General features: G+C 37.4%; 1 protein-coding gene across 1 annotated transcript in view; it reads left to right on the top strand.

Moving 5' to 3' along the window:
* Positions 1–25,501, top strand: part of LOC119426522 (sodium/hydrogen exchanger 9-like) — a 137,415-nt gene that overhangs the window by 63,197 nt on the left and 48,717 nt on the right. The window contains exons 7-12 of the mRNA XM_037694087.1: positions 63–201; positions 3,065–3,170; positions 8,577–8,665; positions 11,252–11,365; positions 15,168–15,279; positions 16,718–16,871. Of these exons, the coding sequence (XP_037550015.1) occupies positions 63–201; positions 3,065–3,170; positions 8,577–8,665; positions 11,252–11,365; positions 15,168–15,279; positions 16,718–16,871 (714 nt within the window). The remainder of the gene's footprint in view (positions 1–62; positions 202–3,064; positions 3,171–8,576; positions 8,666–11,251; positions 11,366–15,167; positions 15,280–16,717; positions 16,872–25,501) is intronic.

Genomic DNA, 25,501 nt, shown 5'->3' with positions numbered 1-25,501 from the left:
TATATACTGTAGCTGTGCTTCTGGATTATATTTATTCTGTTTTTTGATCATTTCTCCTCTAGTGCCATCGCCACTTACGACCAGATGGGAACAGGACACATTTTTGACCCACCTGCTTTCCTCCGCTCTGTTGGTTTTTTTCTTGGCGTGCTCGTTGGTTCCTTCCTCCTCGGATTCATGTTCACTGTAATAACAGCCCTCATATCCTTTCATCCTCTTCCGTCTCTCCACTCCAGACTCAGTTACAAACTCTGCATCCGCAGCAATGTAGACACTTCCAGCACTGGCTGAATAACAAACCTGTACTGTACCCATTCATCAACAAACACAACAGGTCTGGGTCTCAAGTGCCTTTATGACTGATGTGGTTTTCCATCATTTATTTCTGTACTTTAGGCTTTAGGATGAAAATTATAAGGTTTGAGGCAGTACTCTATTCATATTTATATACGGTCTGATTTTCCTGTGCAACTAACTCACAAAGTGAACATTTATTGAATAGCAACAGACTGCTCTTTTGAGCTCTTGCTTCAAGCTGTAAACCCTTAAAAGCCACTTCTCGCAGTGAAGATAAATTTGTTAATTTGTCCAAGTGCTTGGAGATGTCAGTAAAATGAGCAGCCAACACCTTATTTTAGCCTCAAATTCAAACAGGGTTTCACATGTAGAAAACTTAAAAACCTCAGCTTTTCTCTGACACTAGCTTTTAGTCAGACATTATTAACTGATCGCCAACTGAGTCTGTTGGAGGCTCCTTTCATCTCTGGCTGCTCTCGTTCGATTTCAGCTCAGTGTGAATCTGCACTCGTGTCTCTTTTGTCTGTACCACAACTTTGTGTGTAAGTCTCATCTGCTCATGGTTCACTTCAGTGCTGTATTTGTTCTGATAAACTCCAATGAGTGCAGAGTACTAGAAGAAGAAAAAACCTAGATCAGCGAAGGTAAGAGCAGAGAATGGACTGACAAAGTGAAGACTGCTTACTCGAGCTTGTGACCTACTTGTTTGTAAGCTTTTACTGCATTTATAGTGGCGTAAGTGTTGATCAAGTGAACATTTTTAGGCTGCAGACTAGGAGGACTAAGAGGCTCACATGCATTGTTGTGGCTCTCCAAACACCAAGTTTCACAACCCTAAATTCAAACATCTAATTAAAATAAACTAATCCCAAAAGTAGTCTGTCATTTTAACAACTTTATTTATGCCTTAGGACATTTTTTTTTAATCTAAGCATCTAATGTCAAGAAAATATCAATTCATCCATTCAACCTTTATCTATACAGGTAAGTCTCATCGAGTCATGAGGACTCATTTACAAGAGAGACCCGTTTTCAACAAAGAACACAGATAAGGTACACACAACAATAAACAGCCATAAAATGCATATAAAATGAAAAGTAAATGAACGTGGTGATATAGAAACAAGCTACATTATGAAAAGGGGTAAAATAGGAGCATGTCCTACTCCGCTCCTGTTTCCTGGAATATCTTGAAAAAAGATCTGACTTTCTCGACGTTGACTTCTCTAAGTGGCTTTAAGCATCTGTTGGACTCCTGGCAAGAACCAATACAGACATATTCCTGTTAGTTTTCTACATTCGCCTTATAATCTAGCTGTTTTTACTACAATTTTTTCCATCTTATTTTAATTTGTAAAAAAAAAAAAAAAAAAACAAAAAAAATCTGTATGCCTCTTTTATGATTGTCTATTGGTGTTGTTGTCATCACGCTTTGTTTAAAACGGGTCTCTCTTGTAAATGAGTCCTCGAGGCTCAATGGGATTAACCTGTCTAAATAAAGGTTGAATTAATGTCTGCATTTAATGGCTTTAAATCATGTAATTTGCTATTTCCTAGGAGAAAACAATATTATAAGATAAACATGCAAAAAAATGCATTAGAAAAGTTTGCCACAATATGATTTTTTATTTTTTCGAAATTAGGGAGTAGGAGCATTAAGTCCAGTTAAGATGATTTGGCATATTTTTAAGACTTACCAGTACCCCCGTTAATTTTAGTCTATAGTATGTGGCTATATTACTGATATTAGTGTTTTGATTAGTATCAAGGCGCTCTAGCAATTAACAAAACTGTTTATTTTTTAAAACTATATTTCTAAATATTTTCAATCAAGTTCACTAATCTGAATGAAGTAAACATATACAGTACTACCTTATTGCCAAGATCTTGTGGATACATTAAGACAAACAATGTTGTTGTTTTTTTTAGATACTCATGGTACTGCACGTAAACAAAATGGTAATATTTAGGATTTTGTTGCAAATTATAAGGAGGGGGGTTAGCCCCAAATGACCATACCCCTACTAAATTTAAATGGTAAATGATAAATGAATAAGTTTTAGTAATATAAAACTATAATAATGATATTTGAAGTGCATTTCTGATTCACTAAAAATAGTGTAATCATAGTTGTCTTTTCACTATTGTAGAACATTCAATAACAATTCTAAGATATTCTAGGACACGTGCTCCCCCTACTCCATGTTGCATATTTAAATTGCAATTGTAGTCTACAAAGGACAACTCCAAACTCTGGCTCTATAGCTGCATTTTTACTATTATTTTGTTCTACAACTTTAGAAGCAAAGGGCAATATGGATCTTATTCATTTGGTTTCAATTTTCAGTTTATCCCACTGGATGTCATTGGTTCCTGAACTTGAACACCAGTCAAATGTGTACAAAATAGAAAACCCAAAGAAGGAAACAAATGTAAATCTCTTTTTTTAAATCATTTTTCTGAAACAGTGTGCAAAGCCCAAGCATTTTGCTAGGGAGCTTAGCTGCAGGGTATGTGAAAATGTCATGTGGGGAGCTCACAGGAGGGGAAAGAAATCTCATTAACATCCAGGGGTTTCACTGTATGGCATGTTCTCAGGTTTACTGAACACATTAGCTGTTTTGGAGTATCTCTGTTTTCACACTGCTGCATTGAAATGAGCATGCACAGGTTTGTACTCTAGATGCTGTGTCAACCTTAGCCTGTTTCAGAGAGATAAAAAAAACTTCATAACCACCGTTTTGAACATCTTTAACTCTCTTCCCACCTCACCAAATTCACTCGACTGCATGAAAGTCCTCTGCTGGAAACATCGGTCTTCTTCCTGCTGTCCTGGAGCAGCTTCCTCTCAGCCGAAGCCTGCGGACTTTCAGGTGAGTGTGTGACTGATGTTATTTGTGTGTCTGTGGCCGTATCAGTTCTCTGGGTGAGTGGTAGGTCAGACTGAATACAAATCCTGTTAGGCCCTTTCCCCTCAGGCGTCACTTCTCGGCTGCATGCTCTGACTTGTATGCCGCCCCTCAATATGAATCACACAAGCAGCTGTTTGCTTGGCATGCTCTGAGGCATCTCTGTAGGAAGCTTGAACTTCAACCGGGAATGATGCTTGATGTAGAAGCATGTTCACTGGATGCATGCACATAATTCCTAAAAACATGCAAACTATTGCAATAAAGCTCATTTTAACGTTTCATTTTTGACATGTCAACAGATAGCTAAAGAAATTAACAGTTTATCATCATTTCTTCCTCTGAGTGTTTAGGAGAATGTGCAGAAATGCCAATCCCATTCCCTACTGTTTCTCTATCCCTCTATGCTTTGACCCTTTATTTGAAATTGTATGACATAGTGGTTAAAATATTCCTGTACAAAATGGGACATCTCATCAAGAAATCAATGCCCAAATATGTGACACAGAATCCTTTTACATGAACAAATGCAACATCACTACACCCATTTATGGCATGTGCACTAGTTATCTTTGCAACAGATATCGCCACACGACATATTTTTATAATACTTGTTAAGTGTGAGGATTGTCTTTCCTTGTGTTCATTTCCTCCCCGGTTGCCTGTTCTGCTCTCCTGTGTTGTCCTCAGGTGATTAGTTTCTCCTCTACCACCTGTTCATCCCTCGCAGGTGTTTGTCATTGTCCTCGTTAGTGCACGTGTATTTAAGTGTGCGTGTTCTGTTACTCGTCAGCTGGTCATTGTCTGGTAATGTCCCAGTTTGTCTCCCCGCTCAGACGCTTCTGCTGTCACGTCGGCTCTTTTAGTTATTTTATCTTCTGCGTTCTCTGAGTCCTTCCTGCGCTTGGCTTCATCCTGCTCCCAGACCCTAACGTTAAGAAAGATTAACAAAAGATGCATCAGAATGCACCAAATTACACATTTGAATTGTAAATAACAATTTGACTGTAACGTTATAATTACTATTTATTGTACTTGTTACCGTTAACTATATCAAACATTATATATAAGAATATATCGAACTGGACAAAACGATGATTAAAACTAAATAATTTAACAGAAAAAAATACTCATTTGTGAGGTTCTTAGCTAGTGTAGTCCCTGAAAATAGCTCAGTTTGAAGTTTCAAACAGCTTTACATCTTAACCGTCCACTTATATTTCTTCTACACCGGAACTTAATCCCTTCATTTGCATGATTACTCGATAAGGAATATTTAGGATAAGGAGTATGAAGGTGTAGGTTGAGTTTTTCCTCTAAGTCTCACGTAATAATTGTTAAAAAATCCCCCCTTTTTGGGGGCTTAGGATTTAAAATCTGTATAATTTCATTTTTCTTATAAATCATATTTCACATTTTACAGATTTAAAAAATATAAGGTTTTGCTTGGAATGTAATACATTTGTCTTCCTCTATGCTAACCATTACCTTCCAATATTTGAATATTAATGTGATGCTCATATTCAGGAAATGTTGCTCTATCAGAAAGATTGTCCTCAATCAGCTGTAGAGCGCTCGCTTGCTTGACAATTTTCTCTGTGGCTTGCATATGAAAAGAATGCGGTTGCTAATGAAATACTTTGACCTTTCTCTATTGGGCCAAGATGTTGTGTTTATGAAATGCATTGTTCTAAGTGCTGCCCAGTGAAGGAGTCAGATACCAAAGTACGTCACAGGACAGTGATTCCTGCTGCTATTTGATGCAGACTGCTAGTTTTAGTATAATGTAGGCATTCATACACATTTTTCTTTTTGTGTTAAACCCTTCTTTTGGGTCCCACAAGGTTTGATTCTTGGACCCCTTCTGTTCTCACTCCATTTGTTCCCACTGGGGTCCATCCTGAGGAAACATGATCTTTCGTTGTATTGTTGCTGATGATTGTCAGATCTACCTGCCTGTAAAACCAGCAAGTGTTTGCTCCATTCACCCTCAGTTAAAATGTCTGGACGACATTAAGGCGTGGATGGCTTCAAATTTCTTAAGTTTTAATGATGTGAAGACTGAAGTCATTGTCTTTAGCCCTAGCTCCACTGCCGCCACTGATCCTGTCAACCTGGACTCTCTTCAGCCATATCTTAAGCAGTCTGGTAAAAATCTCAGGATGGTTTTAGACTCTGACTTCAAGTTTGACAAACAAATCAACTCTGTTCTGCAAAAAAGCTTCTTCCAATTAAGACAGGTAGCTAAGCTCAGGCCAGTGTTGTCCAGACCCGACCTTGAGAAACTGGCCCATGCCTTTGTCACAACCCAATTGGACTATTGCAATGCACTCCATGCTGGGGTCAGCCAGGCCTCCATCTCACGTCTCCAGCTCGTTCAGAATGCTGCTGCTTGGCTTTTGACCAGAACTCGTAGGTCTGAACATATTACACCGGTTCTGTTCTCCCTTCACTGGCTCCCTGTTCGTACTAGAATAGTCTTTAAAAGTCTTCTGTTGACCTTCAAGTGCCTAAATGGCCTCATATCCCTTTATCTCTCCGAGCTACTGGAACCATACGTTCCCTCTCGGGGCCCTGAGATCATACGATCAGCTGCTTTTGGCTGTTCCAAAAACAAGACTGAAGCTCAGAGGAGATTGGGCATTTTCAGTCATGGGCCCCAAACTCTGGAACAACCTGCCCCCCAACATCAGGCAGGCCACCTCCCTTCCTCACTTCAAATCTCTGCTAAAAACACATCTGTTCTCGCAGGCATTTCACACAGTGTGAGTTGATTTTATGTTTTTTTTGTTCTTTGTTCATATGTTTTAAATGCTTTTTATTAATTCTGCGGTATTATCATTAGTGTACTGTATTTATTTTTTTTCATTAATTTTACTCCCATTGATGTTATTGTTAAGCACTTTGATAACAGTATCTGTTTTAAACGTGCTCTAAAAATAAAGTTGACCTGTCTTAAGAACATACATGTTTTTCTCATCTACTAATTTAGTCAATTTATCATCTGTTTTTCCTTGAAAAGTCTGTAAGACACTTGGGAAGCAGCAGCATGTGATTCAGAGGAAGTGAGAGTCCTTTGGTAGCTGAGGCTTTCTGTGTTTGTTAATTGCTTGAGTTTAGTGAGGGCATGCTTAATGAACCTCAACGTTGGAGGCAGTTTGGCCGTCATTAATCTTACGTCCCTCACAATTCTTCATTTTGAAATGCCATAGCCTATTTCTTAGAAAAAAATATTGTGCGTCTATGAGGATAATGTGTCAGTGTTATGCAAATCAAGGAGGATGCAGAACTAAGCAGAGTCAAAATAAGATGTGATTTTTTTTTTTTTTTTTTTACACTATTAGGAAGGGTACCGTGAACACAGATTCCTGGAACTTGTATAGATCAGGTACAGGTCAGTGTGATGATTTGAAGGTGGATGGTAAAGATGAAGTAATGGTGACTCTCATTGTGGAAGAAAAATGTGAAATTGAGTCTGCAGCAAAATAAGCATGTCCTGTGAGGCAGCAAGTCACCTTTCATGCTGTATGATTCTGGCTCTAATCCTGTTCCCTTTCACTGTGCAGCAACATACTATTTTATTTACCCTTTGTATTTTGTTTGATCTTTATTTTCTGTCATCATCATCAATTATGAATAAACGATTTTAAGAGGTTTTTATTCCCAACACTTCATTCGTCTGGTGCAGTGTTGAAAGTAAAGACTTCAATTAGAGGGAAGAGGATGCTTGATTTGCGTTGAGCAGCATAGTTTGGTTTGAGTTGTTTGCTGAGTTGGGTTATTTTTGAAATGAGGACAATGAATGAATACAGGGTGGGGCTGGTATAATGGTAAGTATATAATAATAGGACTTTTTGAACAATGAGACCAAGTCTTGGCACAAAAATTTATGTTAAAATTACATCCGTCTATCTTTATCCGCTTCTTTCTTTCTGGGCTGTGGGTGCCCATATCCAGCAGTCACTGTGCAAGAGGCGTGGTTCACCCTGGGCATGTCACAAGTTCATCATAGAGCTGCACAGAAACAAAGTTCACACTCTCATACCTCAGATTGGTTCTTCTCATCCTGAACATTTCATTGCATTGTTGTTGACCTAGTGTTAACCTGCATATGACAAATAAACAACATACTGTAACCTAAGGACAATTTAGATGGTACCATGCATGTTTTTGATCTGTGGGAGGAAACTGGAGTACCCGGAGAAAACCCATGCATGCACGGAGAGAACATGCAAACCCCACCCAGAAAGGCCCCTGGACAGGAACAGAGCTGGCACTCTTCTTGCTCAGAAGCAATAACTCTACCAACTTTTCTTCTATCACTTATTGCTTTTGACTTAAAATTTGTGTTTTTAAGGATTCAAGGATTTTTTTTATTAAATCCCTACTTCGTGGTTTTTCACTTATCGTGGGACGTCAGGGTACGAATCCCCCGTGATAGGTGAAAAACCGCAAAGTAGGAACGCTATATTTATTTTAGTATTTATATATATATATATTTCAAGTTTTTATAAACTTTTCTCACTATTGCAATGTTCTTAACAATATTCTAAACTCTTAAACTTACATGATTTTCACAACATATGTATATGTAATGTATGGTACTGCTAAATTTTACATCGGTACTCACAGCTCTGCAGACCAGCTGCTCGGTTCCAGTCAGGCTTGGTTCTGGTTTGGCAGAACTACCCTGCAGCGATGAAGCCCACCGCCCCATCCAGGTTGATGTGCGCCTGGATAATTGAGCTTTTGGAAGCTTCAGGATTATTTGTGACTTTCCTGCCAGTTCTGTGAGCTTAATAGATATATCATTACTTCTGACTTTGCGTTGCAAAACTTTCCCTCCATTTCGGCAAAAGGCAGCGGCCAGAAGCACTGTAGACTTCTGGACAGTGTAGTTCTTTTGACTTGCGTTAAAGTATAGGCTTATTGAAAGAAAACTACAAATGACGGCCCTGTCCAATGTACTTTTTTCCATTAACTTTTTATCCCAAACTGTCCCAGTCACGAGTAATATAAAAGTTGACAATCGTGTGTCGTGTTTAGTCTTACGTTGAAAAACCATGAAAGAGCGAGTCCGCAAAAGTCTAATCGTGAAGTAGCGAGGGACTATTGTATATTTATGGGGATAATGTGTATCCATTCAACCTTTACAATACAAGTTAGTCCCATTAAGCCTTGGGGACTCATTTACAAGAGAGACCTGTATAGTATAGTATAGTATAGTATAGTATAGTATAGTATAGTATAGTATAGTATAGTATAGTATAGGTCTGTGCACATTTTGGGCTTGAAAGTGTTGACACAAAAAAGCCTTCATAATACATAGACAACTTTGTCGATTTCTCTTGTGTTTGTTCTTGTTCGTAGGAATTGTGGCAGTTCTGTTTTGTGGCTTGAGCCAGTCAAGGTACACAACTCGTAATTTATCACAAGAAGGCAGGACAAGGACCAAGCAGGTAGGTTTACATAAAATCACTAAAGCCATGTTAATGCTGTTTTAAAGCACTTTTTTCATTTACTTGTTCATGTGACCTTTTTATGCCAGCATCTTTGTTTTTTTATTGTGCATAGAACCAGTTATTAACTGCCATTAGTGTTATTCTTGTCCAGTGGATTGTCTGTGTGGGAGACCAGTCTCCAGCTATCTGCTTAAAAGCCTGAGCACAGATGGAGGCCAGCACTTTGTCATACTGAGCCGGCAAGCTTCACAGAGGCAGAAATAAATCAAAGTATACACGTATCCTCATCTATGCATTTATTATTCATTATCAGTGCCACTGTGCAGCCGTTTATCACAGAAAAGCTTTCCGAAAGGTGAAGTACATTGGCTTTGAAATTGTTTTTGCATATAGTAAAGTGTGTTTACTGGCAGAATGCCTGTATTTATATTTTGATGAGCTGTAGCTAAAGTCTAATGATTTATGGTTTAAAAACTGTAGTTGAATAGCTAGTTAGATAAGTATTTCTTCTGTGGCATTCCTGACCAGGAGAAAAATAACTTAATTTAATTAAGACTTTCTGTAAAAGCTTGAAACTAAAGCTGACAATGTTGATGGGAAAAAAAAAAAGAGGAATCATTACTAGCACCATAACGTCTGCTCTAATATTCCTCTCTTTAAGAATCTTGATAGTTAATATTATATATAAAGAATGCCTTTATAAAAGTTTTGTTTGTTCTTACCTAAGCAAATGAAATCTTATTCTTCATTCAACTTAGATCAACACAAGTCTAAAATAATGAGTTGTAGCAGTTTTATAATATGAAATGTCATGAGAAATAACTTGACTTTATAAGAAATGACTTAAGGAAATAGTATTTTTTAATATATCCAGACTGTTCTTTTCATTTATTTTTATTCGCTTTGACAACCAGCATGTGAAACAATATATTTTACTAGATTTTTTTTTTTTTTTTTAAAGACAAAAACAAATCTGGCATTAAATGCAAATAATAGTATGCCCTCAGGCTGCAGACATGTGCAGCTACTACCTCAAAAGGAATAACACCAGCATCACATTTGTCGTGTTTATACAAATCTAAGCCTATTTACTCATTTTTGTCAGGATCAGAGTTGCTCACTTCTACCCTGCTAGTCAGACGCATATATTCTGCTTCCTAATACACACATGTGCACACACACAAGTTATGATTTGTAGAGAGAAGTTAAATCGTGACACCTCACACAGACATGTAACAAAAGCAGATGTTTCAGTAGAAAAATGGCACTGAGTAGAAAAAAAGAGAAGGATGTTAACATTTTCTCATAGCAGTTCTTGCAAAAATGCTGTTTTTTTTTTACTTTTACACCACTGTCAATTTTAAATGACATTATTTTGGCAGCAATAATATGACATATTGGAGTGAAAGGCCCCAGGTTTTAATGGCAGTGTCCACTTTCACTGTCACCTAACTATTCATGCAACAGAGATTTTTGTTTTCTCCACAGAGGAAGCAAATACAATTGGAGAATTGCATTTCCTATACAAATGCAGTGTGAATGCTTATTGCAGAAGAACATGCTGAAAAACAGTTGAAATTAGCTAAAAACGTGCTGAAATGTGGCTGAAAAGAAGAACTAGCCAAAAGTACCAGAAGAAAGCAAAAATAACAAATTTTTGCTGAATTAGGTTTTAAAAAGCAGAAATTAATACAAAAAATGGGAAATGAGCTAAAAAAAGCTAAAATTAGCAAAAATAACTGAAGTATCTCAAAAAACAGAAAGAAGCTTAAACTACCAGAATGAAGCAGAAAGAGCTGAAATGAGTAAAAAAACAAAAAAACAAAGTAGAATTATCTGAAAAAGCTAATATTTGTATAAAAACAGCTAAATTGCAGCTGAAATAGTAGAAACTAGCTGAAAAAAGCTGAAACAAGCATAACAAGCTGAATTTAGCATAAAATAATTTGCCTGAAAGTAGCAATAATTACCACGAAAAACTTGAATTTATATGAAAACAGCTAAAATAGCTAAAAAATGCAAAAAGGGTAGCTGAAAAGTTAAATTAGCAGAAGACAACAGAAAGAACACATTTACCCAATGAGGCTAAAAGAAGCAGAAATGAGCACAAAAAAATTGAAATTATCTGATAAAGGCTGAAATTAGCACACAAAAACAGCTGCAAAGTAGCTAAAAAGGCAGAAAGAAGCTGAAGTCACAAGAAAGAAATGGAGAGCACATTTTTGTTGAATTAGGCTGAAAACAGTTTAAATGAGTGCAAATAATGTGGAATTAACTGAAAAAGCTTACATTAGCATAAAAAACAGCTAAATAGTAGCTGAAATATCATTCTTCTCCTGAAAGAGCTGAACGTTTTGATGTATGATTTGTTGAAATAGCTTGAAAACTGCAGGATGAGAATCACTCCGAAAAATGTACAGAAGGAAAACTGATCACAATTGTGTGAATGCTGCACGAGTATTCACACAATAAGTAATGGATTAAAATATTCTGATGCACACGGCACATACACCCCCTCTATACCACACCCCCATCTCTTGACCCGCTCCCTCATGATTCTTTTAATCTCTTTATAATTTGCAGCTCTTTGAAGTCTTCAACTTCCTCGGGGAGATTTTCATCTTCAGCTACATGGGTTATATATGGTTTACGTTTCCTCAGCACGTCTTCAGAACTCTCTTCATTTTGGGGGCATTTGTATCCTTTTCTGCTTCGTGATGGTCCAACTTCACCTCCTGCTGTGTAGTGAGAACTCGCCCTGGTCTACTCTGCTCAGCTTTCTAAACCTCTGGTCACGTTCCTATTTCCAACTCTTACCACATATTAGATTATCGTTGTTTTCCTGTTTTCAGTTTTGAATCTTTGCTCAGCACTCTTATTTCCACAGCTTTTAAGAGCAACTCAGAGCTTAAAACGTTTGGATTTGTGAGCTCAACATTCAACCGGCTTCTCGTGCTCATTATGCTGCAGATTTGCATCCCACAGTAAACCATCAGTTTGTGGACACCCGTGAACACAAACTTAAACAGGCCATTTATTATAATTACTGCAGCTTGTTTTCCATTTTCTAGGAAAAAACTCTGTGGAATAAAAATGTTTGCTGTTTGAAATTAGCATACAAATGTTTCATTTGTGCTGCAACACAGGCTGTACCCCTGTGGCAAAAGATAATATAAAGGTAATAAAGATAATATCATTTCCAGACGCTTCAGTGAAAATGTTTGAACATATTCCTGATGATTACAAATAGAATATACACTAAAATGCTTTAAAATACCCAACATGGTCTTCCTTGTCCACAAAGCTGATAAGGCCTTATTGATTCTCAGTCTTTCTTCTGGTTTAGCTTAACCACAGCGTTCAACTCATGGCTCATTTGTTCACTTCAGCCTAAGATGCAACAATAATGTGCTGTTTTATTAACTGTATGTTTAAAAAAAAGAAGAAAAGAAGCATGAGTAATTGTTTTACCAGGAATTTGACTAAGTGACTTTGGTTTTTTTACTTTCTGTCCTGATCTGTTGCTAGTTTGAACACAAATGCAGGCAGGACTCGGCTGACTCAGAAATAAAGCAAATATATTTATTTAAACAACACAAAACAACAGCTGACGTGGCAGCAAAACTTGCATCTTATCTATGAGGTGGCGCGGAGGGAGAGCAGGATATGACACCAAAGAGGACAATCTACGGACACTGAGAAGAGAACAAGACTCCAAATAAATAGGAACACCCGTGACTGACAACGAGGGACACCTGGAGTGATTAAAGTAGAGGATAGGTGTGTAGGAGCTGGAAAGACACAAGGGTGACAAGCAACAAACACCCATCCTTACATGATGAGAGTATTTACTGAAAACAACCATCTATTTTTTCCCTTGTGCTTATGGTCGATTTTGTCTGCTGTGTTTTGGACACCGCCCTTTGAAAGCAGGTTTTATTTTGACCCATGGATTGTGACCTGGCGGATCATTATGGACTGATACAGATGATTAATTGTACATTGCATAGTTAAGTGGACAACCATAAATTGAGCCACGAGCTTCAGCTTTATTCTATTTTTAACCCTTCATTATAATTGTCTCCAAATAACAGCAAATCTTAAAAAAAATCACTTATATTAAATACTTTTCTTCAAAAGATCAGTTATATTTAGTGTCTTACATTAAAACCTTTTGTGTATGTTCTCAACAAGTCAACAGCTCCTGAAGGATATTAAAAGTTAAAGTCCCCTAACAAAAGGCTCATGTTCATAACTGCTATCAGTTTTTATTTATGAAGGACATGGATGAGTACTTAAGGACTGCTGGCTATCCATTGTACAATTGTCCTTTCTAAATAGCTGCTATGACTGTAGGGTACGCCAGAAGAGACTTTAGTGGCTGTACTCCAAGGAGCTGTTCTTTCACAGTCCACTGCCCAGATGGTCTGCAATTATTATTACAATCCATTGTCTTTCATTGGGTCAAAAGGGCCAGAGCAAAGCATGGCCTGAGCAGATTTTTTCAGAGCTCTTTTCAGATATGAAAAGGCTGCAAACTGAAAAATATCTGACTCGAACCTGATTGTCTTCTGTTGTTCCTCTTTAACAAAAGGCAAAAGTTCACAAAAATGTAGCCAATGGCCCTGACTGAAAGATGACCTGGATGTACAAACAGGTAGAAATGGAAGTCGGAGTCATCCCACGGAGCCATAAACGTGTCTATAAAAATGAAATAACCCCACTGATTCAACCTTGTTAATCGCTCTTTGGCTATTCACTAGATTTTAATCGCTGCACCTTGCAGCCTTTGCCGGTGACAATGGAGATTGGCTGTATTGGAAACGAGGCTGAGATGAAAGTGCTTAATTACCTCCATTCAAATAGCTCTGAGGCCTTTGATAAAGAGAGATGACTGCTTTTGGGAGCAGGATATTACTTTTGAAATTCCATAGGGTGTACAAGATTTAATATTGACTGCGGGAAGCGAGGGAACTCTGTTTTAGTAATAGCCCTGTCAGTGTAAGGTCCCCAGCCGAGGATATTGGCGCTTTTATTATTTCTTGCATCATATTTGGTTTTTTATTTAGAATGAATGCAAGACCATTTTGTCCATGGTTCTACAGTTTCCTGTCTGCATCTGTAGCTTTAATGTAATTTTTTTTAGTGGAGCTTAAAACATGTGCCTGGTGCAGTTATTAGTTTACTCTGGTCTCACTGTAGATGGCTCCAAAAATGAGTTACAAGGCAACCTCTGCTTTAAATGAAGTTAGAAGGTGATATAGAGCAACTATAACTTCTTCTAAAAGTTTGACAAAAGACATTAAGTGTCTCTAGAACTGCAGCCGCGTTCCCAGTAATTGCCCACCTATCATCTTCGTCGCTGCCGCCCCGAACACTTAACATTCAGTCCCATCCTGTGTGAGACATCAAAGTGGGAGTGTAGGGCAGAGACAGCCGGTATCGCCTGATTGGTTTCATACCTCGGCATGGTGCCATACTGCTGTGTTTGCATACAAAACACATGCTTTAAATAAATCTCTTTGTTATTTTTATCTATGGCCTCGTGTGCATGTTCATTAGGCAAGAACTTCAAATGACATCTGTAAAAAAAAAAGCAAGACTGCATAGCAATGTTTAAATTTTATTTTATTTTTTAAAATGCAACAACATACTTTGTAGATTGTGCAAAATGTAATGCAAAAAGAAACATACGGTACTTTGTTAATACCAAATTAAACAAAAAGGCATTAAACAGTTATTTAGGTTATTTTATTTTTATTTTTAATTAAAATGCATTTATTCTTTTATTGCTCTGTTTTGTTTTTTGTTTTGCGTTAGTATTTGCTGTGAACCTTTTCTGATTTGTCGAGTATTAAAAATGTAAGAGTTTTTTCAAGAAATGCTCGCTTTTTTATTCTTAACATCTTCAGAACAGTTTTTCTGGAAGCATTAATTTTGATCATTTTAGTTTTGTGTTCGTTTCCTTATTTATTGTAATATTGTAGTGTATATTGATGAAATCTTAAATCACAAATCAAACAACAACAATTTGTTGTGAGATGAGGTTTTTTTTGTTTGTTTTTTTTAAATATTGGAATAATTTGCATTAATTTAATAACCGTTAGTAGGTGTCCAAGCGTTGCAGCCATGTTTCCATGCTTCCAGCAAAATGCAAACTTGGGAACTCTATTGAAACAGTTTAGTTTATTATTATTAATATTTTGCCTTTATTTCTGTAAACTAATGTAAACTAAAATTATTATTTATTCAAAAAAGCATCTCTATATCAATAAAGATGTAATAATCATGCCATTCTAAATAAATTTGTTTTCTGTCTTTTGACGAAGTCTGCCAGGTCCTCGGAGGCTTTAGGAGGAAGGAGGTGCCAAAGCAGCCAAATCAATTTTTTCTAGTTACTTTTTTATTGCATATTACAACATTTGAGCGTTTTTGAAAGAAAAAACTACTTCAACTTGGTAATTTGTTCATGTTTTCCTTAACCACAGTCAATCCCTAGTTATCCATCTTTATTTCAAGAGCATGCAACATCTACCCTTTATCTTTCCTGCTAAACCTCGGTCGTTCGAACAAGATATCCCCCGCCTTCCAACACTTCATGCTGTTTTCAGGTACTGTTTCCTTCTGCTCTTCTCTTAGATACGTTTATAGATCACTGCTCTATTTCTGTTTTTTCTATTGAAGAAGAGGAAATAAATGATCTTGTTTTAGTATTTGTGACTGGTTGGCACCATGTACATTTTGAAGATGCAGCGTAAAGATTTATTTTGCAATGTGATGTGGAATGACTTCACAGCAGCATGCTCCTCTGCTTACCTGACCCACTTTTGTCCTTATGTAAGAGAATGTATTTGTAAAAAGCCCTTATTTAGCTATTTTACTGAATTTATCACAACTTGCATCTCCCCTGTCTTGTTTCCCATAGGAAAAACTGATTCCCTGTGGAAAATGTTTTTCCTTTAGGTGCTATTATCACTGTACAAAAAATTGTTTTAGGGCTATTTGTTGTCCAGCAAGTGGACATTGATGGTATATCAATGGGTATCTTGGTCGACTCACATCTTTCTTTTAAGCTCCATGTGGAAAACTTGGTAAAGAAACTGAAAATTAAACTGGGTTTCTTTTTCAGAAACAGATCCTGTCTAACCCTGAATGCTAGAAAACGCCTTGTATCTGTGACTTTCCTTCCCTCAATTGATTTTGGTGATATTATTTACATGAACGCTCCTACAAGAACCCTGCAGATGTTGGATGCTGTCTATCATGGTGCACTAAGATTCATAACTGGCTGTGATTATCGTACCCACCACTGCACCCTGTATTCATTGGTTAACTGGACATCATTAACTTCACGCAGACTCTCTCACTGGTACATTTTCATCTTTAAATCACTTCTTGGTCTGCTGCCTTCATACATCTCCTCCTACATGTCTCTGCGTGAGTGCAGCTACGGAGTGCGCTCTCAGGACATTATTACCTGCAGTGTTCCCCCAGTGAGGACTGAACTAGGCAAAAGGGCCTTCTCCTACTCCGCTCCTGTTTCCTGGAATATCTTACAAAAAGATTTGAAGCTCTCGACCTTGACCTCTCTAAGTGGCTTTAAGAATCTGTTGGACTCCTGGCAGGGACCAATGCAGACATGTTCCTGTTTTTAGTTTTATACATTTGTCTCGGAATCTAGCAGTTTTTTTGGTTTTGTTACCTTTTTCCTTTTAGCCATCCTATTTGTTAAAAAAAACAAACAAAAAAAAACTGTAGTATGAGTTTTTATAACTGCTTATTGTTGTTGCTGTTGTCCATTGTTGTCATCTTTCTTTGTTGAAATCAGGTCTCTCTTGTAAATGAGTCCTCGAGGCTCAATGGGATTTACCTGTATAAATAAAGGTTGATTGATTGATAGTGATAGGCTGTTTTCCTTTGAGTAGAGTAATTATTTAGATTGCTTTTTGTTGCCTGTCTCAAATTACTGGCTGCTTGATGGTTGCCTGGTGGTTTGATTGATGGCTTTAATTGACCTATTTTGACAAAGTCTTGTTTTTCTTTCCTCAGGTTTGAGGGGGGTGGTTGCTTTCAGCCTGGCCATTAGAGACACATCAACAGTAGCAAAGCAAACCATCCTCACCACCACACTGCTTCTGGTGGTCTTTACTGTCTGGGTGCTGGGTGCGGCTGCCGATCCCCTGCTGCACTATCTGGACCTCAGGTTAGTGCATCAAGTTTGACACAAATCATCTCACCATTTTTTCATATTTGTGCCCTTTGCCTGTTTATGTCATGCTTACAAAGTCAGAAAGATTCATGAGACACTTGCTCATATTCATCTCTGTTATTGAGGTTTCTACATGTTTGAGTTCAGCCTCTTGCTTAGCTTTTTAGGTTCTGTATGCATGTTTCAGCTCGGTCCACATATATGGCATGAAAGTTCCTCATAGCATGTTGCAAAGCAGCTACACAGAACTGTAGCTTGCTGTCCTATTCACATTAAATACAAGAATAAAAATATTAGATAATATGTTGCACATAATGACAACACACAAGGAGGCTGCTAATTTTCCCTTTAAAGTCTGGTTGTAGTCTGTGATTTAAGGCCAGTGGGCGATAATGATTGAGGCGCGCAGAAGAGGCGGGAAGCTTGCAAGGCGGTAATTAGTTACTTATATTATTAAAGTGCAATCTATGGCCTAGATCACTGTGGCATAATTGACTCCCAGAGTCTTTTGAGACAACTTGTGCTCTGCCTGTCATTATGACCTGATAAATCAGCTTGGACCACATTTGAATATCTAGTTATTGGGTCAAAGTAAATGTTTTTTTCTTTATTCAGAAATTTTAAAGATAAATAATACAGAATGTAAGTAACACTAATGTGGAGAATGAAACCCTACAGTAAATAAAAAAACCTAAATAAATAGATTCAAAATTATTAAATTCCAAAAATGTATCATACCATACCGCTTTATTTACAAAGCGCTTAAAACGGCAACGAGACAAACCAAAGTGCTGTACAATCGAAACAAGCAAAGTGCAGAGCAAAAAATAAGAAACAAAAAAACATGGATCCAAATTGAAGAAGATAATAACAACTGGCTAACATTGTAGAATACAGACAGGTTAAGAACAATCACACTGTGTCAAAAGCCAGGGAATAAAAGTGGATTTTTAAATGAGACTTAAACAGTGAGAGGGGGAGCCTGCCTGACATGCACTCATTCCACAGTCTTGAACCTGCAACAGAGAAGGCCCTGTCAACTCTGAGCTTAAGATGGGTTCCTGGAACCAATAGAAGCATCTGATTTGCAGTCCTCAGAGAACGCTGTGGGACATATGGCTGCAGCAGATCAGCGAGATAAGAGGGGGCAGAAATGTTCAGTGATTTAAAAACATACAGAAGAATTTTGAACTGAATTCGAAAGTGAACCGGGAGCCAGTGCAAGGAGGCCAAAACTGGTGTAATGTGTTCTCTTTTGTCTATACTGGTTACAAATTGGGCTTCAGCAGTTTGGACCAGTCATAAATGTGCAATGGAGGTATGACTGATTCCAGACAGAAGCGCACTGCAGTAATCAAGCCTGGATGTTATGAATGCATGTAATACGGTCTCAAGGTTATTTTTGGACAGTATGGGCTTCAATTTAGACAGTCACCTCAACTGAAAAAGCATGTTTTAACAATCATGTTTACATGACTGTTACGTTTCATGGAAGGGTCCATTGTCACTCCCAGATTAGTGACTCTGTTTCTCTAGCGGGGCTAGAGAGGAAAGGTCAATACAGTGGTTCTTGATTGTGCCATTATGAGGAAACAGCATGACTTCAGTCTTCTTCTCATTAAAACAAGAAATTTAAAGTCATCCAGTCCCTGATGTAGGCCAGGCAGTCAAGAAGAGGTTAAATAGAACATGCACCACTGTGCTTCAGAGGGAAGTAAATTTGACAGTCTTTGGCATAGAAATGAAAGGGTATATTATGCTTACAGAAAATGGCACCTAGTGGCAGCAGGTATATAGAAAATAGAAGAGGACTGAGGATTGAACCCTGTGGTACCCCCACCGAAGAGCTGTCGATGTTGAACTAAAGTCCTTGATGTTGACACAAAATGTTTTGTCAGAGGTAGCATCTAAACCATTTGAGGGCTGACACTGTGATGCCTACACACTGCTTCAGCCAAAAAATGAGGTTCTCATGGTTGATCGTGTCAAAAGCAAATATAAGATCCAATAGGATAAGCAGCACAGAATCACCTGCATCCGTGACTAGGAATATGTTTAATCATAATAAGCACTTTGTAAATCACAATAAAGACTAATTTACTCATAAATATAATAGTAAATCCATAAATATTATAGTAATATTTAGTTATTAAAGATTAAAGATTAAATTAAAGATTCAGTTGAGATGGGATTTAAAATTATTCATATGTGAGACCCCTATTATCGTCATGAATGGAGTCTCACAGCTGATTGTCTCTGACTGACGGAACAAGGTTGCCTGTAGTTCAGGACCAGAGATCTGCCTCGTCATGCTAGCTTTTCAGAAACCCTAGAGCACAAACGTTAAAACAATGAAAACACATTTTCCCAAAGAGAAAACGGAGAACACAAAGTCACTCATCAAGTGAAGCGAAACCTGGAGCAACCCTGTTGTTAATAAATTGCTGACTCTTTTTGGTAACTCAATCTGTTTGAGGACGTCTTTACGTCCAAATAAGCCTGCTCTTCACCATTGTGAAGCAAACAAAGAGCCAGTATCGGAGGAAAATCCATCTGGAGATGGAGTTCGGTTTGTTATATTTTTTTTCTTTGTTGTCTTTAGACCTTATCTTATCTTTGTAGGACTGAGCTGTATGCAGTCTGAGATTATGTGCCGTAACTTCTAACTTCTTTCAAAATCTGCTTCTTCTCTGAATAAATCTCTAAACAAAGCTGTCCATTCATGGTCATAAATCCAAACAATGAATATGGTTTTCTTTACAGTTTCGGTTTCTGTGGTGGCTGATTGAGCTGTTGTCCTGCTTTTCATCCTCTAACACTGAGAGCATACAAACACTTCTGATTCATTCATGAGCATTATTGTTCCTTTTAAAAATCTCACAAACCTGTCAAACCTTCTGTATACCTTTATAACGCTTCAGATTAGACATTAAAATTTCTCACTTCTAGTTAAAACAGACTCTTTAAAGTTAAGAAATATCTAAATACAATCTGTCAAATGTTAATCTTGTGAGTTCCATGGTAGAGATTTGTCACACAAATGCAGGAGTTCCTTAAATGAAACAGTCAGCATTCACGTGTGCCTTTGTGGAAACCCAATTAATCATAGCTTTACTACATTTAAAATAAAACGGGCATGCTGGTCCTTGAAATTCCAGAGCGAGCACCAAGAGAGGAAAAAAAAACATAAAACAAAGCTGCACGTTTGTATTGTAAACATCTTTAGCATTTTTTGCATGCAGTTTAAATGAGAATTTTAGTAAGACACTTGTCTTTTTTCTGTTCCTGTGACTGTGCAGTCTTTTTTTTAGATTATTTCATGTCTGGAGCGCTCTACAATAAAGTGTGGCAAGCCTTCTGGGTTATCACGGTTCAGAATACAACTTTGTTCTCTTTAATTTCTTTCCTATGCCACTTTTTTAATGTCCCTTCGCTAAATTATCATACAATAAAAGGATGTGTACCAGTTAAAAGAAAGTTCATTTTTAGTGAATTATACACTCTGATTCTTCACCTAGAGAAAAGTCTTACTTATTTTTTAAATGGTTTTGTGGAAATCTGAAACTTGTACTTTGTGTCAAATTACTTTTGTATTAATGGTGGGAACCGAAAGTATAATGCTCCATCTGAGATCAACAGGTCTTGACAAGGTGGGACTTTCCACCTTGAATGTAAATAAATAATTAAATTAATACAGTAAGTCATATTGTACAGTCTTACATGTCCATTTTAACTTTAAACAGTTCTACAAATCATGTGTGAACAGTAAAGTTCGATAAGCTCCAAAACTACAAAGTATATCTTTGTTTTTTTTGTTTTTTTATTGGAAAAGTTTGTTAATTCAGCCTAAACTTGATGCACAATTCAAAGGCAACATAAATCTGAATACTATCTCCAAATGTGAAAATATAAAATAAATAAATAATTAAACCCTCACACATTGTCTTTCACCTTGGAGAATGCTACTGTTCTGTTTATACTTACGTAAATGGTGCTCGTTTATAAACTGGTGTCAGATATATTCAGGTTTATTAGACACTTGGGGCATATTAAAGTGAACAAATTTAATCCCTTTCTGCTCTCCATACATCCAACGTTCAGCTTTTGTTCTTCCTGTTCACACAAACACTCAAGTTTTTAGCTTCTCAAACTCTGAACTAGCTGCTCATGTTTATCTAGAATTTTAATTACAGTAGTCCCTCGTTTATCGCGGGGGATCAGTACCCTGAAGAACTGTGATAAGTGAAAAACTGTGACATAGGAATAGTAGTACAAGTAGTAAGTAGTAGTTTATTTTAGTATACAGTATGAATATTCTAAACAATATTTCTAAACTCTAAATGCTCTAAAAGAGCACAGAATGTAATGATTTAAGCCCTCTGCCTCCACTGCACTCTGCCACCTGCCGTTCTTGGCCACGCCCACTTCTCCGCTGCAGAGCGGAGATTGGAATTGCATTTGGGCCCCAATGATCCAATCCGACCCGGCCCCAGCCTGCAGTCATCATTTCCGAACCTCACCCGACCCGACGAATTAACAGTAATTACAGGTCCGAACCTGGAAAAAACACGACATTTTTAATTAGTTATTAACGATCAGCGACGCACAGCTGAATTAAAGGGACAGAAGATCGGAGCTTAGTGGGTGTTTGCCCTTTTATGGCCATCAAAGAGCATTTAATCCCTGCTTCTACCTGCATTCTGATTTAGTCAGACATGGACCGCTCTGACACGTCTGCTTTGGGATCTCACCTGTTTGGGTCATCGGCCGTGCACATCCGCTGAGTGCAGTGGCTGAATGAACGTCCATTTGGGCGTTGGGTCGCTTCCTGGCAGTATAGTCCCATATGAAGTTTAACTGAACTTTTTATGTCTTTCAAGGCTGGTCAGCTCACGGTGAAATGACCACGTGCGGCTGGTGACTGTATGGCAGGAATGTTATCATATAATTGGATCGCGGCTGATCCTGACCCTATCAAAAGCCTGACACCGACCCGGCCTGCCCATCCAGCACAATATCATGCCCCGCCCCACCCCGAATTTGGGTCGGGTGGGGCCGGGCGTAGGGCTCGGGTTAGAAATGACAGCTCTAGCGGAGATTGATCATTTGCAGGAGGAAGCTTTTTGCTCAGCTGTGGGCTGCACACAGGTACGAAATTTAAAATATATATATATATTTTTTAATTCCATGCCAATCTTGCAGCTCATCCATCATTCAGCCTTTTGTGTGTCATGTCCAGTCTTATTTTGTAAAACCGCGCTAGAGTGAGTCCACAATAAACTAACCGAGAAGTCACGAGGGACTACGGTATTGTTTTCTTCTACTCCTTTACTGTATTGTAGTGCTTGGCAAAGATATGCCTCATTAAAGATAAATGAGGGGATTGATTGGGAATAACATATCCTTTGTCTTATTGTGACACCAGATCCTGACGTCTGTATTGTGGTTCTGGAACTCGCCTAGTTTAGAAAAAGATTTTCACCCAAAAAGGATTTAGAGAAAAAGAAAACTAAGATTTTCTTACCAAATATCTGGAAAGTCATTGTTGCAGTGGGTAAAATTGCTTTTTTTTTTTGTTGTTGTTGTTTGTTTAATAAATCATGCATCAAAACTGAACAGCTCTAGGCAAATTTATTCTTAATGATGTAATTTGCACATCTTGGTTGATAAAACTTTTAAACTGGAATTTGTGGACATCTTTAGAGTTTAAAGACTCAACCAAGACAAAACGTCTAACAAATGTACTCTTGGATTTTTATAGAGCTTCCTAAGTAGACGTCAAACTTCACACAATAAAATGAGCCTTGTGAGGTGTTTTTTTTATTTTTATTATATATATCTCCTTTTGCGCTCAATAGTTTTTCTTTTCGTTTTAACCTCAGTCTCAATTTTATGGTGCATTATTGCCAACATATAAGAGTTTCAGTTTGCTGCTGTACCTTTAACCATACAAAACATCAATTTCTACTGGATTTTACAAGCAAACTGTTGAAACAAAACTCTGTCATTAAACTGTTCTTTTTCTGATGCATATTCATTCTTTTTAATTGTCACAGTGGATTTTTAAGAGCCATTCTCTTCCCCAAATGTTTTTATTATTATTATTATTATTATTATTATTATTATTATTATGTGCTAAATCACCTCCATTCATTTGTAAATGGTAATTTTAACAAAAACTAACTTTGAAGTGTCTTACAGCCATCCAAAAACAATAGGTAGGAATACTGATAATTATTTTGAAAGTAAATGAAAATGTTCTGGTTTTGTATGAATGTGATAAAGCACTGATTATTCTTTGTACAGATCTAATAAAGTGCTGTATGAATGTGTAAATGAGGGCACAGATTGTAAAGTGCTTTGAGTGTCTTGATAAGATAGAAAAGTGCTATATAAGTGCAGTCCATTTACCATTTACCATTTCTTTTCTCATTCAAGTTTAAAACAAATTGGAGCCTCAAATAACCCACTGATGTTCACAGTTTGCTGTCCAAAGGTGTGTTATTTTATTTTTGTATATGCTCATGTCTTTTAGAAGTAAAGGACAAATCTGCTTGCAAATAGTTAAATAATTTCTTGTGGATTGGTTCTTTTATTGTCTATAGTTAATAATTGTCCCCCGTGGCGAAGCGAAAAGGGGGAATTGGAAATACTCTCCATCCATACATCTATCTGTAAATGTTGTGAGCGTTATAGCTTGAAAAATGAGCAGCAGGCTAACATCCTTTGTGGTGTGTGATTGCATCTAGGTGTAAGAAGGTTTCTTATCAAAAAATTGGGTTGCCATGTCAAAATTCAAGATGACCACCACCATCACACATCATGTGTGTATGTGTGTGTGTTTGTTTGTGTGGGTGTAAACCGTCCACCCCTGAAGAAGCTATGCTATCTAGTTTTTATATCGCTTTAAAGAATAGTTTCCTCAAATGATTAGGGTGGCCGAAGTTTATGCGTTTAGTTTAGTGGCCGGCTGCTCTCTGCCACCTGTCAGTGCTCTCGGCCACGCCCACTTCTCCACTGCAGAGCAGAGATATGACACTCTGCAGGAGGAAGCGTCTCCTGCAGCTGTGGGCTGCACACAGGTGCAGCAGGTGCTAAATAATTTAAAATAATTTATTTTAAATAAAAAAAGTCCATGCCTATCGTACAGCTCATCCATCAATCAGCCATTTGTGTGTCATGTCCAATCTTACTTTGAAAAACCGTGATAGAGCAAGTCAGCGAAAAACGAACTGTGAAATAGCGAGGGGACTACTGGACTTGCATTCGCTGTTCACTTCCAGTTCAGAAAAACACATATTTAATTTAATAAATAGCCATATAACATAAGGTGGTATTAAAACAAGTGATTTCATGTGTCTTGAAAAAAATAATTAGTCTTTATGGGCATCCTTTTCCAAGGCTAATGCTGTGTTTTGAAAGTTTTTTTTTTTTTTTTTTCCATTATCTTGAATCAAAACAAAATGTATTGCTCTCTGCTCTTAAACCAAGGATGGAGAGCCTCTTGTGAGTCTAATAATATGTGTTAACCCTGAAGCTGATGAGATTCTGCCATTTAAAAATATTTCACAAGTACAGTTTTGGACAGATTTGAAGCTCTCCTTGTGTTTCCTTGAATGTGTGCTTGTGTGTGAGCACATATAAATGAGCAGTCCTCCCAACTTGGAGGCTAATACATAACAGCTGGAGCCAGGCTAATGACTGGACTGTTTGTTTAGAGTGGACAGATGGACGGGTGGAAAACCATGTCTCTGATGTCTCCTACGCTTCTTCATGCCCTGCTGACCTCTTGTTTCTCTCACTCCCTCTGTCTTTGACATGCATCTTTGCCCATCTTTCTGTAGAGTTTTACAGACATGAAATTTAATAACCATTTTTACTAGACAACAATTTGTTTTTGTGAGAAAACTAATTTATTTTAACATTGGATTGGATAAAAACTGTACATGAGTACATGCCCACCTCCTTCATCCTAATATATGGGCTCAACAGCCTGAAGGAGAGAGGAAAGCCACACATGCACACAAGTCGGTACAGGCTACACAAAATAAAAAGATGTCTCCTCGATTAACTGGAAGATACTGGAGAGAACTCTAAAGATGAATGGTTTGAATTGCATAGGTTACACTGTTCGACAATGAAAGGAGACATTAATTTTATATGAGTATATCTATTCAATGGAAGCAGGAAACAAATCACTCTTTTCTAACTTAAAATTAACTTTGTCTAGTTATAGATTGTCAATGAAATGTCACTTTTGCTATGTGGTCAAAATTTGAAACATCGCAGCTAATAAACCTCTTTAAATTTGTTTGCTGCAGTTTTATTTTTCTTAGTCCTAAATGGCTTTGTTTCTTCTTATCTGTGAGAGTTCATTGTTCTTTTTATCCCACTAAAATATTAAAACTGCAGCCTTCATGAGGTTTCTGTTTTTGAGGGAGGCAGGTCTTCTTGTTTGCTGGTTGCAACTCTGGATCCAGTTTCCTCTTCTGATGCAGCTTGCAGACACATGTTTTGCATTTAAAGCCCTGACTACATGGCCTCACATTATTATTATTATTATTATTATTATTATTATTGTTGTTGTTGTTGTTGTTGTTGTTGTTGTTGTTGTTGTTGTTGTT

Source organism: Nematolebias whitei, chromosome 20 (genome assembly GCF_014905685.2).
Source record: "Nematolebias whitei isolate Nwh7 chromosome 20, NemWhi1, whole genome shotgun sequence".
In the NCBI taxonomy this organism is placed as follows: domain Eukaryota; kingdom Metazoa; phylum Chordata; class Actinopteri; order Cyprinodontiformes; family Rivulidae; genus Nematolebias; species Nematolebias whitei.
Note: the sequence above shows the minus strand (reverse complement) of the source record. Positions and strands in the feature narration are given on the sequence as shown.